The sequence below is a fragment of the Ursus maritimus genome, unplaced genomic scaffold, assembly GCF_017311325.1.
Source record: "Ursus maritimus isolate PB19 unplaced genomic scaffold, ASM1731132v1 scaffold_30, whole genome shotgun sequence".
Classification (NCBI taxonomy): Eukaryota; Metazoa; Chordata; class Mammalia; order Carnivora; family Ursidae; genus Ursus; species Ursus maritimus.
In genome coordinates this window covers 6,751,775-6,764,834 of record NW_024425564.1, presented here as the reverse complement: position 1 = coordinate 6,764,834, position 13,060 = coordinate 6,751,775, and the positions used below count along the sequence as shown (strand labels likewise).

Sequence of the window (13,060 nt, the reverse complement as noted above, 5' to 3'; positions counted from 1 at the left end):
AGTGTCTAGGAATACACCTAACCAAAGAAATGCAAGATTTTATGAAGAAAATTACACAAGTTTTTGAAAGAGATAAACGAAGACTTGAATAAATGGAGAGCTACATCGCAGTCATTGGTAGGAGGACTCAGTATTGTTAAGGGGTGTGAAATACTGGTCAAAAAAAAAAAAAGAATAATTATCGTTCTTAAGCGTGGATGAATCTCAAAACCTCAAAACCATTATGTTGAGTGGAAAAAAGAAAGCCACAGCTTACATACAAAATAACACCATTGTATAACGTCCAAAAAGAAAATTTAACGATCAAGAGAGTGAAAGATAAAGAGCAAATTTAGAATAGTGTAACACAGCATAGAGGATCTTTGAAATGGTAATACTATTTCTTAATAGATATTCAGGTTTGTTTTATTTTTCTTTGTACCTTACACCTACATAATATATACATTCTTTAGCTTTTTATTGCAGTAAACACCTATACAGAAAAGTGCACCATTTGAATATCTCCATGTAATCAGTATCCTGATCAAGAATACATTATACCACATCTACAAGTTCTTCCTTTTGATTTGTCACTACCTGCCCCACCAAGGGTAAACACTATCTTAATTTCTAAATTCATAGATTAGTTTTGCCTAATTTTATACTTTATGTAAATGGAATCATACAAATCATGCTCTTTGTTTCTTGCTTCTTTTACTTGTTATGTTACATTTGATATAGTCTTTGGTATGCATGGAATATTTCATCAGCAACAATTTTAATGGAGTGCCTGGGTGGGTCAGTCGGTTAAGGGTCTACCTTCAGCTCAGGTCATGATCCCAGGGTCCCGGGATGGAGCCCCATGTTGGGCTCTCTGCTCAGTGGGGAGCCTGCTTCTCCCTCTCCTTCTGCCCCTACCCCCCCACCTGCTTGTGCTCGCTTGCTCTCAAATAAGTAAAATCTTTAAAAAAAGAAACAATTTTACAACAATGACAAAAAACACCAATTCAAAGAGATACAGGCACCCCTATGTTTATTGCATTATTTGTCCGTTGATGAATGGAGAAAGAAGATGTGAGATATGTGTATGTGCGTTTGTGGGTGTGTACACACACATATATATGGAATATTATGCAGCCATAAAAAATAATGAAATCTTGCCATTTGCAATGATATGGTTGGAGCTAGAGAGTATAATGCTAAGCAAAATAAGTCAGCCAGAGAAAGACAAATACCATTTGATTTCACTCGTGTGGAATTTTTTCTAAAGATTTTATTTTATTTAAGATTTTATTTATTTGTCTAACAGAAAGAGTGCGCACGAGAGAGTACATGCAGGAGGAGCAGCAGAGGGAGAAGGAGAAGCAGGCTCCCCACTGAGCAGGGAGCCTGCATGGGGCTCCATCCCAGGACCCTGAGATTATGACCTGAGCCAAAGGCAGACGCTTAACTGACTGAGCCACCAAGCGCCCCCATATGTGGAATTTAAGAAGCAAAACAAACAAGCAAAGGGAAAAAAGAGAGAGAGAGAAATCAAGAAACAGTCTCTTGAGGTACCTGGGTGGCTCAAATAAATACATAAAATCTTAAAAAGAAAGAAAGAAAAGAAACAGACTCTTAATTATAGAGAACAAACTTGTGGTTGGGGAGGTGGGACATGGGTAAAAAAGGTGATGGGGATTAAGGAGGGCACTGGTCGTGATGAGAACCAGGTGATGTATAGAAGTACACTATATTATACACCTGAAACTAATAAAACACTGTATGTTAACTAACTGGAATTAAAATAAAAACTTAAAGGGGCTCCTGGGTGACTCAGTCAGTTAAGCATCTGCTTTTGGCTCAGGTCATGATCCCCCGGGGGTCCTGGGATTGAGCCCTGCATTGGGCTCCCTGCTTGGTAGGGAGTCTGCAGCTTCCTCTCCTTCTGCCCCACCCCCTCCACTGTGCTCTCTCAGGCGTATGCGTTCTCTCTCTCAAATAAATAAAATCTTTTAAAAAATAAATAAATAATTAAAAATATATCAACCATAAAAATTTTAAATAACCTTTAAAAATAAATAACACATTAAAAACTATTAAAGCTATATGAAGAACTGCTTTGAGAATCCTGCCTGGGGTAACGGGATTTGGTGAATTCTCCAGGCTCCTGCTATCCTTTTCCTTCGGTAGTAACTTAATCCACTCATCAGGGGCTCAGAAGAGGTCTGTGGTGTGCCAGGCAGCCACAGGGAAAGCCATTCTAAATTATTTATGGAGTATTGACCAGGTATGCAGCCTTATGCTGTGCTGTGTGGAGACCAACATGAAGACTCAGCTTCTTCGCTCATGGTTGGCGTCTCTCTCAGGATGGAGGAGAGAGCACAGAATGTACTTCGAGACTGAATGAAGGTGGACAGCTGTGCCCCCTTCTGCACAGGCTTTTTAGCATGAAGTCTTTGATCTGTGTCCTTCAGCTGATGTGGAGTCAGAAGTGTGAGGAGATTATCTTCAGAACACCCTGGACTGGGTCTTGTACCCCTCGGGACTGAAAGGTGATGGTCACTTTTTCCCTAGTAGACATGAAGCTAGTCTTTTATCTCCCCAGCATTCCCATCCCCTTAGAGGCCCATGTCACTGCAGACCAGAGAGCGTGGGACTTTATCTGGGTTCTGCTTCCTCCATGGGGCACCAGGTCCTGGGCAAGAGAACTTGGCAGGCTCTCCCCATGGCCGCCTTATTCCTCCTCCTTCCGTTCCTATGTGGACCCCCCCGGGCTGCTGCAGGTAAGGAGCAGGAGGTGGGGGATTCTTTGCCTATTCCAAAGGTTGTAAGGAACTACTGCTATTTCTCCTTAGAGGCCTGGGGAAGGCATCTGACTCAAGAAGATAGATTTACCCCAACTGACTCCCCCTGCCTCTAATTCTGGGGAAGACCCAGAGACTATGAGGGTCCAGGTCATGTACAGTTTCTTTGTTTTTTTAATGTTTAATTTTTAATTTATCTATCTATCTATCTATCTATCTATCAGAATGAGAGAGCGAGAGAGCGAGTGAGCAAGTGAGCATAAGCAGGGGGAGCAGCAGGCAGAGAGAGAAGTAGGCTCTCCGCTGAGCAGGGAACCCAATGCCGGACTTAATCCCAGGACCCTGGGATTGCGACCTAAGCAGAAGGCAGATGCTTAACCAACTGAGCCACCCAGGCATCCCTAATGTTTAATTTTTTAATTTTGGGAGCTTTTGTTTTGTTTTGTACAGTCTATTTCTTTTCTTTTTCTTTCTTCTTCTTCTTCTTCTTTTTTTTTTTTTTTTGGTTATGTATAATTTCCCTTAGAAAATAAGAATAGATGAGAAAATGCGTCCAATGAGAGGAAGAGAAAGGGCCTTTGCCAACTATTCTAGCCTTTTTTCTCTTGCCTTCAGATTCCCTCACCGACTGGAGGAGAGGGGAGGAAGGCCCTGCCCTCTCCTCCCCTCCTCACTTTTTTGTAGCTGTCACTTGAGAAACGTGCTCATAGACAGATCCATGCTGGGAAATCCCCGAGAGGGCAGAAGCTGGGGGTTGGAGGTCAAGTGGGAGCTGTTGATCTGATGGAGCTTTCTAGTCTCATACAACCTCCACCCCACAGACAACATCCAGACCATCTATGTAGCCTTGGGGGAGGCAATGGAGCTGCCATGTCCCTTACCACCCACGCTGAGTGGAGACGAACTCCTGTCCTGGCTCCGCAGTCCTGTAGCAGGCTCCTCCACCGCCCTGGTGGCCCAAGTCCAAGTGGCCAGACCAGCCCCGGACCCTGGGAAGCCCATAAGGGCATCGAGGCTCAAAGTGCTGGGGAACTACTCATTGTGGCTGGAAGGGGCCAAAGAGGCAGACGCCGGTCGGTACTGGTGTGCCGTGCTGGGTCAGCACCACAAGTACCAGAACTGGAGGGTGTATGATGTCTCCGTGCTCAGAGGTGAGTGAAGGCATGTGGATCAGGGGCCACTGGGACCAGGAAGTCCAGCAGAGAACTAAGAGGTCCCTCTCTCCCCACAGGATCCCAGCTATCCGCGAGGGCTGCAGATGGGTCCCCCTGCTCTGTCCTTTTGTGCTCTGTGGCCCCTGCCAGACGCCTAGACTCTGTGACCTGGCTAGAGGGAAAGGGTTCTGTGAGGGGCCATGTACAGTCATTTTGGGGAGATGGAGCTGCCCTGCTCTTGGTGTGTCCTGGGGAGGGGCTCTCTGAGCCCGGGGAACACAGACCAAGAATCATCCGCTGCCTCGTGCCTCACCACAAAGGAGTCAGCTTTAGCCTGGCAGGTAAACTGAGGGAGAATGTGGGAGAGGATATTGCCTCTGGTGCATTCCGCACCTGCTGGCTAGGGGAGGAGCACGAGACTTTGTACTTGGCCAGATTTGGGTGGGGGATTATTTCTGGTGGAACAGACCATCACCTGTAGGAGGGGGGCTTTTTTCTCCCTGACTAACTCCCTAACAGAGAAGGGGGTTGTTTAAGCCAGTTCTCTGGTGGAGTAGACCATTGGCCAAAAAGGGTGAGAAGGACTCTGGCAGAATATACCATTACTTAGAAATAGGGTAATCTATGTCTTTTGTGGACTATCTCCTAGCAGAGAGGAAGAGAAGAAGAATTATTGATGGGGGAATTGTCTTTTGAAGAAAAGATATATGTGCTATCGTTATAACGACTACTGAGAGTGAAAATAGAAGGGGAAAAATATATATAATTGTTTTATAATTAGAAGTCCATTATACACAGACGAATGCTATTGGATGTAGAATAACCCATTAACAAGGCAGGAGGGAGGAGCAAATGGCCATTATTTTGGTAAGCAAAGGCCAGGTAGAGTGACTGGGTCTCTCTACAACCTCAGCACCGAGTACGGCGCCTGGCATTTGGTGGGCACTCAGGGAATGCTTATGGAGTAAATGAGTGAAAAAATGAATGAATTGGAAGGCACTACTTTTTCCTGAAAGTTTGGATTACTATTAAGGATTTGAGGGAAGATTGCAGTTATGGCTGACGGTCTGCTCTGGAGTTAGCTGTCCATATGTGGGTGGGGGTGTGTCGATATTCGCTACCAACAGGGCTTGACGGGGTCAGCATGAGAGGCTTGAAAATGGGCCAAGTGGATTGGTGGAAACTGGGGGCAAAGAAGCTTATGAAGTTTTTTTTGGTGGGAAGAGCCCACTAGACTATGAGGGGAAGCCTTTCTTTGGGGCACAGGAACAAACCCCTCACCACCTCCCTCCTTATCCCTATTGTCTTGCCCTTACTGTAGCCTCCATGGATGCCTCCCCTGCCCTCTGTGCCCCTTCCACGGGCTGGGATGTGTCCTGGATCCTGATGCTGTCGCTCACAGTGGGTCAGGGGTTCACCATCCTGGCCCTCAGCGTCATGCTCTGCAGGCAGAGGGTCCAGGGGGCTCAGCGCCAAGGTGAGTCCCTCCCTCCCAGAGGGAAAGAAGAGAACATGTGGGTGTGAGGCAGAGGGTGGAGCTCACATCTTGCTTCTATACCCGATCTTCTCCAGGGGAGGAGGATGGTAAGAAATATAGCTCTGAGTTATCTGGTGATTTCTCTGCTGTACCCCAGGTGGCTCCTTCTTCCCAGATGCCTCGATTCCTCAGTTCAAACCTGAAATCCAGGTCTATGAGAACATCCATTTGGCCCATCTCAGGTGAGGAACACTAGGGGGTGCAGGCTTAAATCCCAGAGGAGACTGGGGTTGGGGTGGGTATGGGGGTCTCCGTTCCTGAGGAGTTGGAGAATGGAAGTATGCTTAATCTGTCTTTCTACTTCACAAAACCCACAGCCCACCTGCTCCCAAGATCAGATGATCTCCGTGACATCTGCTGGAAGTGTGACCTGCTGTCTCTCTGGCCATTTGGCACCTGAAGGCTTCGCCTGAAAACCTTGGCAAGGGGGGAAGGGCTGAGAGTGCTACTTTACAGCTGGTCTCCAGCAGCCAAGCTATGTGTGTGTGTGTGTGTGTACGTGTGCGTGTGTGCGTGTGCGTGTGTGTGTGTTTTGGGGAGGCACTGAAGGAATGCAGAAGCATTATTCTGTGATGTTACCTGTGAGAAGGTGTAGTCTCCTGTTTCATAGCAGCCAGTGAAGGGGCGGCCCTGAGTCCCCAGTACCGTGGGATTGAGGGGAGCCCAGGGTGGCTGACGAGGGGGTGAGGAGGGGTGGGGATGGGCAGAAACGAGATAGAAGAATCCAGAGACTTGAGCAATTGTGGAGAGTCAGTCTTGGGGAAACTACAGGACAAACGGAGGGAACTGAAGAAGAGGGAAGGGAAGGGACTCAAGTTAGAGGAAAGAGACGGGCAGAGAGGGAAAACAACAGAAGCACCAAGCAGGAGGACTGAATAACAGAGAATGGGAAGACTCGGGTTGCCTCTAAATTAAGCCAGGTCACCCCCCACCCCCATCCCCTCATCCCCACTCAATCTTATTCGCACAGAGAAGTTGAGGGAGAACACGCACCTTTAATCAGACCTCAGACTTCCTTGCATGGATGGGGAGGGCACTGACTCAGGATGGGGGTGGTTATGCTTAGCCCCCACTCCGAGTCACCCTCCTTATCCTAGCGCTTCATGTGGCATCCGGAGCAGTGAGAGGCTTATCAACATCCTGACATCCTGGGAGCCCCAAGAGTCACATGCTATCTCCCTGCGTAGAGGGAGTGTCCACAGGGGTGGGTGGGTGGATTCCCTGGTGGGGTGTGTCCTGGGCTGTCTGTGAACCACGGACAAGCCTGGGCTGGTCAAGCAGGGGAGGCCACTGATGCTCCTAACTGGTCCATTCCCAGTGTCAGGCAGAGAGGAACTAGACTGCCCACCACGCCCTCACAGGCAGCTCCACCAGATGCCCTTTTGTGAGTCTGCTCAAGCTTGGGCCTCCCTGGAGAAAAGCTTTCGCGGAAGTCTCACCGAAAGCCTTCATGCTACAGCTAAGCTATTAGCAAGAAGCAGGACGCGAATGACACAGATGGAGAATGAGGTGAAAGTTACAGTTCAGGACCCAGCAGCCCAGCCCAACCCACCAAACAGGTCTAGTTTGTTTTGAGAGAGAGAGAGAGTGCGCACGCACGCACACACACACACACACACACAGAGCAATGTCCCAGATAGCACTTTTATTAAATTTACTCTTCACAGTTCCCCCAAGAACCTCCCTCCTGAGTTCCCGACCTGCCAAATTAATCTTTCTAGCAAGACTGTTCTCCTCACCATACCTGGTGCCCCTTCAAGCCCCTTGCCTGGGACCCGCGGCTCCATCAAACTGCCTGCCTTGCCCAAGACCTGGAGCTGAGATAGGGCATCAGCAGTGGGCATCTAGAAAAGACAAAAGACCTAGAACAGGTGTTCTTTATGAGGCGGGGCTCTGGGCAGGTGCCTATAGGGGCTAGGTGGAACCAGGCCTGGGAGGGGTCTGGGAGGGTGTGAGGCCGGGCATCTGAGGTCTCTACAGAATTAGGTTCTTGGGCATATCTTAGATGCAGGTGTCTCGAGGGCGGTGGTGATGGGGGCAGAGTCCTGGGTTGAAGGCTGCAGATCACTGTGAAGCCAGCGGAGGAGAGGGCCTCCCCAGGTGAAGCTGGCCACTAGGAGGAGAAGGGCGGCGAGGAGGGGGCTGGGGAGCGGCCGCAGCGTGGTGGCCGTGTTGCACAGGTCCTGCTCACAGCAGTGGTGCCGCAGAGCGTAGGAGCGCGACCAGTAGGTGGCACGGCCCTGCAGAGGGCACTGGGCCCGTGGGAGGCAGCCTTTCCGCTCGATGATCTCATTCTGCTCTGTGGGACAAAGAGAGAATGCTGAGGCCCGGGGAAGGAAGGAGGCAAGGGCTGTGGGGCAACAGGGAAAGCAGGATGGATGGATGGTTGGATGGAGATTGGCCGGGAGAAGGGCCATTGGGCCCAAGTCCTACCTGAGGTGCCAATACTGATGCCACAAGCTTCATCGTCCTGACACTCGGTGGGAACAGGGTAGCAGGGTTTGGCAAAGCTGCAGGTGTAACAGCGGAGCCGACCCCGGGCAGGGGGTGGGGGCGTGGTGAGACCTGTGGGGATCCGCAGAGATCAGGAGAGGCCAAGGGGCCTGTGAGAGGCTCAAGCTCAGATCTGGGACAGGGATTCGTGCAGAGAGGTGACACACAAAGTGGGGAGAGGGAAATGGGGAAAGGGAAGGAGAAGGGCAGATAGAAGTAGAAAAAGAGACACAGGGAAGGGAGGGGAGACAACTCGGGGAAAAAAAAGACACAGCAGCAAGAGGGATCCAGAGGTTGTGAGAAACGCACAGACGCGTGACAGAAGCCAAGAGAGTCAGAGAGGAAGGCAGAGAGTGACACCACAAGTCAGACCTAGGAAGGCGGGGTGGCAGTGAAGTTAAGCAGATGGTGCCGCAGACAGAGAGCAAGTAAGAATTTACACTGACCGCGGGGTCCCCGCAAAGAAGCAAGAGGTGAAATAAGGAACAGGGGAGAAGGAGGACAGAGGCATGTCAAGATGCTGCAAGGAGCAGAGAGTTATTCTCAAATGCCTTGGAAAAGAAACTTCTGGTTCCAGCTTCTCCTGGCCTGAGGCCATTCCTGGGAGCTCTTCTTTCTAAAGCCCAGGCAGCTCTCTGCTCAGCATCTTCCCCGATTCTCCCCACCGGCCCCCCTTACCCAGTGCCCCACAGAGGAACAGGATGCACAGGAAGATGCTGGAGGTGCCCATGGCTGGACCCAGGGCTCAGGAGTCTGGGAGAATGTGATCTGCACCCTGAGATCCCGAGAGCTGGAGCAACTGAGCAAGACAGGGAGGGACCAGTAAACAAACACACCTAGGGAGTGAATCTGGGGGGTGGAACCGGGACCAGATTCACCAGCCTGACGCAGTAGGGGCCATGGGCCCTCGGCTCCTGCGCCCCACACCTCTCACATCCTCCCCACCCCCTACTTCAGTCGGCTGGAGCCTTCAGGGTCTTCTCTGCTCTGTGTTTGTTGCTCTCAGCTGTGTCTGCCGCTCCAGAGTTCTGTCTGTCACCTTCCCCCTCACTCCTCCCCACCTCCCCTTGTCTCAAGCTGTTCTCGGCTCTGTCAGCTCAGCTCCCTGTCTTTGTTTGCTCCATCTTTCCCCTCTCCGTGCATTGGAGCCTCTCAAGGTCACCCTCCCAGAAGGCCTGGCCCGGGATTGTCCCGGGCGTGGTGTCTCGATGTGGAATCAAGAATACCCTCTCCCACCTGCCCCCTCCACACAAAGCTCAGCTGTGTAAGTGGGACCCCACCCAGCTTCACATCCCTTTGATCCCCCCAAGCCTCAACATTTGTACCCCATAATTATCTCTCCCAGCTTTACTACTGCGGAGGAAGGAATTAATCATGGGTGGGGCCGGAGGGACAGATGTGTTTCCACTGGGGGGAGGTTCAGAAAGACAGGAAGGAATGCAGAGAAAGTATATAGGAGGTGGTGGTAGATTCTGGAAAACTGAGGTTAAGACATTGAGGAGGAGAGCCTGATCTGGGGAATCAGAGCAGGGATGTGTCAGGAGTAAGACAGGGGATGGAGGAGGGCAGAGGAGACGGATATCCTTTTTTTTTTTTTTTTTTAATCTCAGGATCTCTTTATACTCTTAAAAATTACTGAAGACCCAAAAGATCTTTTCTTTGTGTGAGTTAATATTGGTATTTACTATAGTATTTACTATATTCAAAATCAAAACAGAACATTTTAAATAGGTTTATTTAAAAATAAAAATAATAAACCTATTACATGTTAACAAAATACAGTTTTGTGAAAAGTAACTTCTCTCCCAACAGCAGAGGAGTGTGGTTCTACACTTTGGGAATTACGTAGAAGTCAGGCTGAATGGAAGATGGCCGGGTTATCACACCTGCTTCTGCGCTCAGGCTGTTGGGATATGTTGTTTTGGTTGCAGTATGCTGGGAAAAGCCGACCTTGTGTAGATATGTAGGTGGAAAAGAAAACCACCGAGGGCCCTCTGGCCAGGAGTTCTGGGGCCACAGCTTGAGCACCACTGAGGATGGAGGGATCTGGGGATTCCGGAGGATGGAGGATGCCAGCAGCTCTTTCTCCCGCGGGGGGCCCTCCCTGTCCCCAATGGGGCCCCAGTGCCTGCTGGGGGAGATTCTTTCCTCCCTTTTTATTGCCCTATAAAGCACAAGGCAAGGGGGATATAAGGCTGGCTGATCAGAGCCAGGGAGAGGGGAAGGGAGAGAGGTGATGCTGACACAATGAACTCCCTACTTGCCACGGTCCTGATCGGCACCCTGCTGGGGTCTGCCTTGGGTAAGGAGGCAGCCAAAGCCTGGCCCCCTCTACCAGCTGGCTCCCGGTCAGCTCAGGTCAAGCGCCTCTTCTCTCCTGCCAGGAAACCACAGGCAGTGCTTCGAGTGCAAAGGAGGCCCCAGCAGCTCCTGCAAAGAAACGGTGACCACCTGCGGGGAGGAGGGGCGTTGTGGCTTCCTGGAGCGCAAGCCCCAGCCTGGCCAGGGGCAGAACAAGCTGTCTGGAAACCGTGAGTCCTCAGTTTCTCCCTCTTCCCCCAGCCCTCCCCTGCCTCCAGCTCCTACTTGGATCCTTCTGGTGTCCAGAACCTTCCAGGCTCAGTCTGGCTCTGGGCAGATGGTGCCATGGCAGAGCAGAGCAGTCCGTAGCCCCTAGTGGCTCTGGCACTGAGCCCCTCAGCAGCCCACTGTCCACGTACTCCCACCTTCTCCTCTTCACTCTCCAGAGTCTCACAGGCCATTCATTTGTAAGTGGTTGAAAAAGTTCTGTCCCTTGAAGGTAGGGGCCAAAATATTAAGCCAAACTTGCAGACATTAGCTAAGGACCTGGGTGTGTGTGTGTGTGTGTGTGTGTGTGTGTGTGTGTGTGATTTTGAAATTATTTTTGATTGACAGAAAAGTTGCAAAGATAGTAGAGTTCCTGTATATCCTTCACCTCCCTTCCTCTAATGTTAGCATCTAATATAACCATAGCACAATGATCAAAATAAAAAAATAACACTGGGACAATACTATTGACTAGGGGCACTTAGGTGGCTCAGTCGATTAAGCTCCTGACACTTGATTTCAGCTCAGATCATGATCTCAGGGTCCTGAGATCAAACCCTGAGTTGAGCTTCCTGCTCAGCAAGGAGTCTGCTTAAAGATTCTCTCCCTCTCCTTCTGCTCTCTCTCTCAAATAAATAAATAAATCTTAAAAAAAGAAAAAAAGTACTACTAACTACTCTACAGACCTTATTCAGTTTAGCCGGATGTGCTACTCATGTCTTTTTTTCTGGTCCTATAGCCAAACCAAATGAGAGTGCGTCTACCTGGTGCTCAGCAAGCCAATGAAATCTGACACAGGGTTTTTGCAGTGAAGAGAGATAGGCTATTTATTGGAGTGGTGCCGCCCAGAGGAGTGGGGAGCTGATGCTCAAAATCCCACCCCTGCCCCCTGACAGCTTGCACGTGAGAGTTTTTGAGGGCAAAATTGGGGCTAGGGGTTTTCTGAGAAGGTGGGCGCTATTGACTGGAGGCCTGCGAGGTCATGCTAGCAGGCGCTCTGCTGCCACTTCGTCTGGTCCCCTGGAGGTCTTTTCCATCTCCAGAGACTTGGAATCTAAAAAATACCTTTATTCTCTATGTTAGACATTTCGTTAGGCATATCCAATGATATGTCTTTCGGACAGCACTGATTAACTACTCGTCCCGCAGGTTCCTTTGAGTGATAAGCAAGCATTCCTACCCCTTGAGCCTAGGCGTGTGTGTTCTTCGGCCGGTCCGGCTGTGCCTGTGGGTGACGGGACATTTTCCACCTGAACTGACAAGAAGGATGTTGGCTTCAGTCCGGGACCCAAACCAGGATCCCGCATTGCATTTAGCACTGTCTTCTTAGTCTCCTCCGGTCTGCGACAGTTCTGCGTCTTTGTCTTCCATGACCTTGACACTTTTCAAGAGTCCCCATAAGTTATTTTAGAGACCATCCCTCAATTTAGATTTATCTACTATTTTCTCATAATTAGATTGCAGTCATGAATTTTTGGCCAGAAAAGCACAGAAGGGAGGTCGGTCCTTTTCAGTGCCATCGAATCAGAGGGCTCACGATGTCGATGTTAATTTTGGTCACTTGGTTTCATGGAGGTGTTTTTTGGAGGGGGCAGAGAATCCCTTTGGGCTCCTTGAAGTCACATCCACTCTGCCCTAGAAGGCAAGTCCTCAAGTCAAGAGTCCAACACCCCAGTCTTGTTCTCTCTCTCAGCCTCAGTGACCTTGATTCATCACTATCCAGACTGCGTGGCGGCCCATCATTGCAATCAAGTGGAAACAGAGTTGGTGGGAGACGTGACTTACACAGCCCACAGGGACTGCTGCGTCGGAGACCTGTGTAACAGCGCTGTGGCAAGCACTGCGGCCCCGCCACGCATCTTGGCTACAGCAGCCACTGCCCTGGCCTTGCTCTTGCCAGCACTGTGGCGAGGCTAGTAGGCTTGGGAAAGGGAGGGGAGCAAGGGAGCAGAGGAACAAAGGAGATCCGAGGTGAGAAGACAAACACCCCTCTGTGAGCCATTAAAATCTATCCACCGCTCTAGAGCTGACTGGAAAATGCCATCTATCTTTTGTTTTGGGAGAATTGCACGAGTTTTATGGGGACATCCATGCTCTAGTTACAAAGTGTCAGAGGACTTAGTTACAAGAGTGTGCTCCTTAACCAATGAAACCCCAAAGGGCAATGGAGACTCTGCCCTAAGTGACTCCTGGATCCTATTGCTAGGGAGAATCCTCCCTAGCAGTGAGGACCACTGAGGGGAGTGGGCTCTGGGCTGAGTTGGGGTCACCAGGAATCAAAGAACCTGGTTGGGTTTGTTCTCCCCTCTCCCGTTTGCAACTTGGTTCCCAATGTGAATCTATAGGATTGAGAAAGGAAATGCAAGCACCATGATGGGAGGATTGCTTGGTGCCCTGCTTAGTAACCTGGCCATGTGAGCCCCTTGAGTCTAACCTGAGGGACTGGGGCCTGCTACGAGGATCCCCATGTAGCCCTCCTAGCCTTTTGGGGGAGCCCTCAAGCCAGGCTGCAACTCCTTCTTGGCAGTACATCAAAGGTGTGC

At 50.0% G+C, this 13,060-nt stretch overlaps 2 protein-coding genes across 5 annotated transcripts; one reads left to right on the top strand and one right to left on the bottom strand.

Annotated features, from left to right (window-relative positions):
- The first annotated feature begins 2,356 nt into the window (after window positions 1–2,356).
- On the top strand, window positions 2,357–12,538 carry LOC103682302 (lymphocyte antigen 6 family member G6F). 4 transcript variants are annotated; one of them, XR_573381.2, is made up of 7 exons: window positions 2,502–2,744; window positions 3,587–3,916; window positions 3,997–4,260; window positions 5,241–5,396; window positions 5,554–5,638; window positions 5,774–5,877; window positions 10,334–10,458. XR_573381.2 is itself a non-coding variant. In XM_040644825.1 (6 exons), exons 1-6 carry the CDS (start codon window positions 2,642–2,644, stop codon window positions 12,432–12,434), a joined length of 1,224 nt encoding a protein of 407 aa, XP_040500759.1. In that variant the 5' UTR covers window positions 2,357–2,641; the 3' UTR covers window positions 12,435–12,538. The 4 variants fall into 4 exon arrangements, 3 of the variants coding, with proteins under 3 accessions (XP_040500759.1, XP_008710110.1, XP_040500758.1); XM_040644825.1 differs by lacking the exons at window positions 5,554–5,638; window positions 5,774–5,877 and adding an exon at window positions 12,211–12,538 and having other exon boundaries at window positions 2,357–2,744; window positions 10,334–10,480; XM_008711888.2 differs by lacking the exon at window positions 10,334–10,458 and having other exon boundaries at window positions 2,503–2,744; window positions 5,774–6,031.
- On the bottom strand, window positions 7,087–9,653 carry LOC103682303 (lymphocyte antigen 6G6e-like). The gene is made up of 3 exons (XM_008711889.2): window positions 8,628–9,653; window positions 7,890–8,021; window positions 7,087–7,755 (listed from the first exon to the last, which is right to left on the bottom strand). Exons 1-3 carry the CDS (start codon window positions 8,677–8,679, stop codon window positions 7,439–7,441), a joined length of 501 nt encoding a protein of 166 aa, XP_008710111.1. The 5' UTR covers window positions 8,680–9,653; the 3' UTR covers window positions 7,087–7,438.
- Window positions 12,539–13,060: the final 522 nt, after the last annotated feature.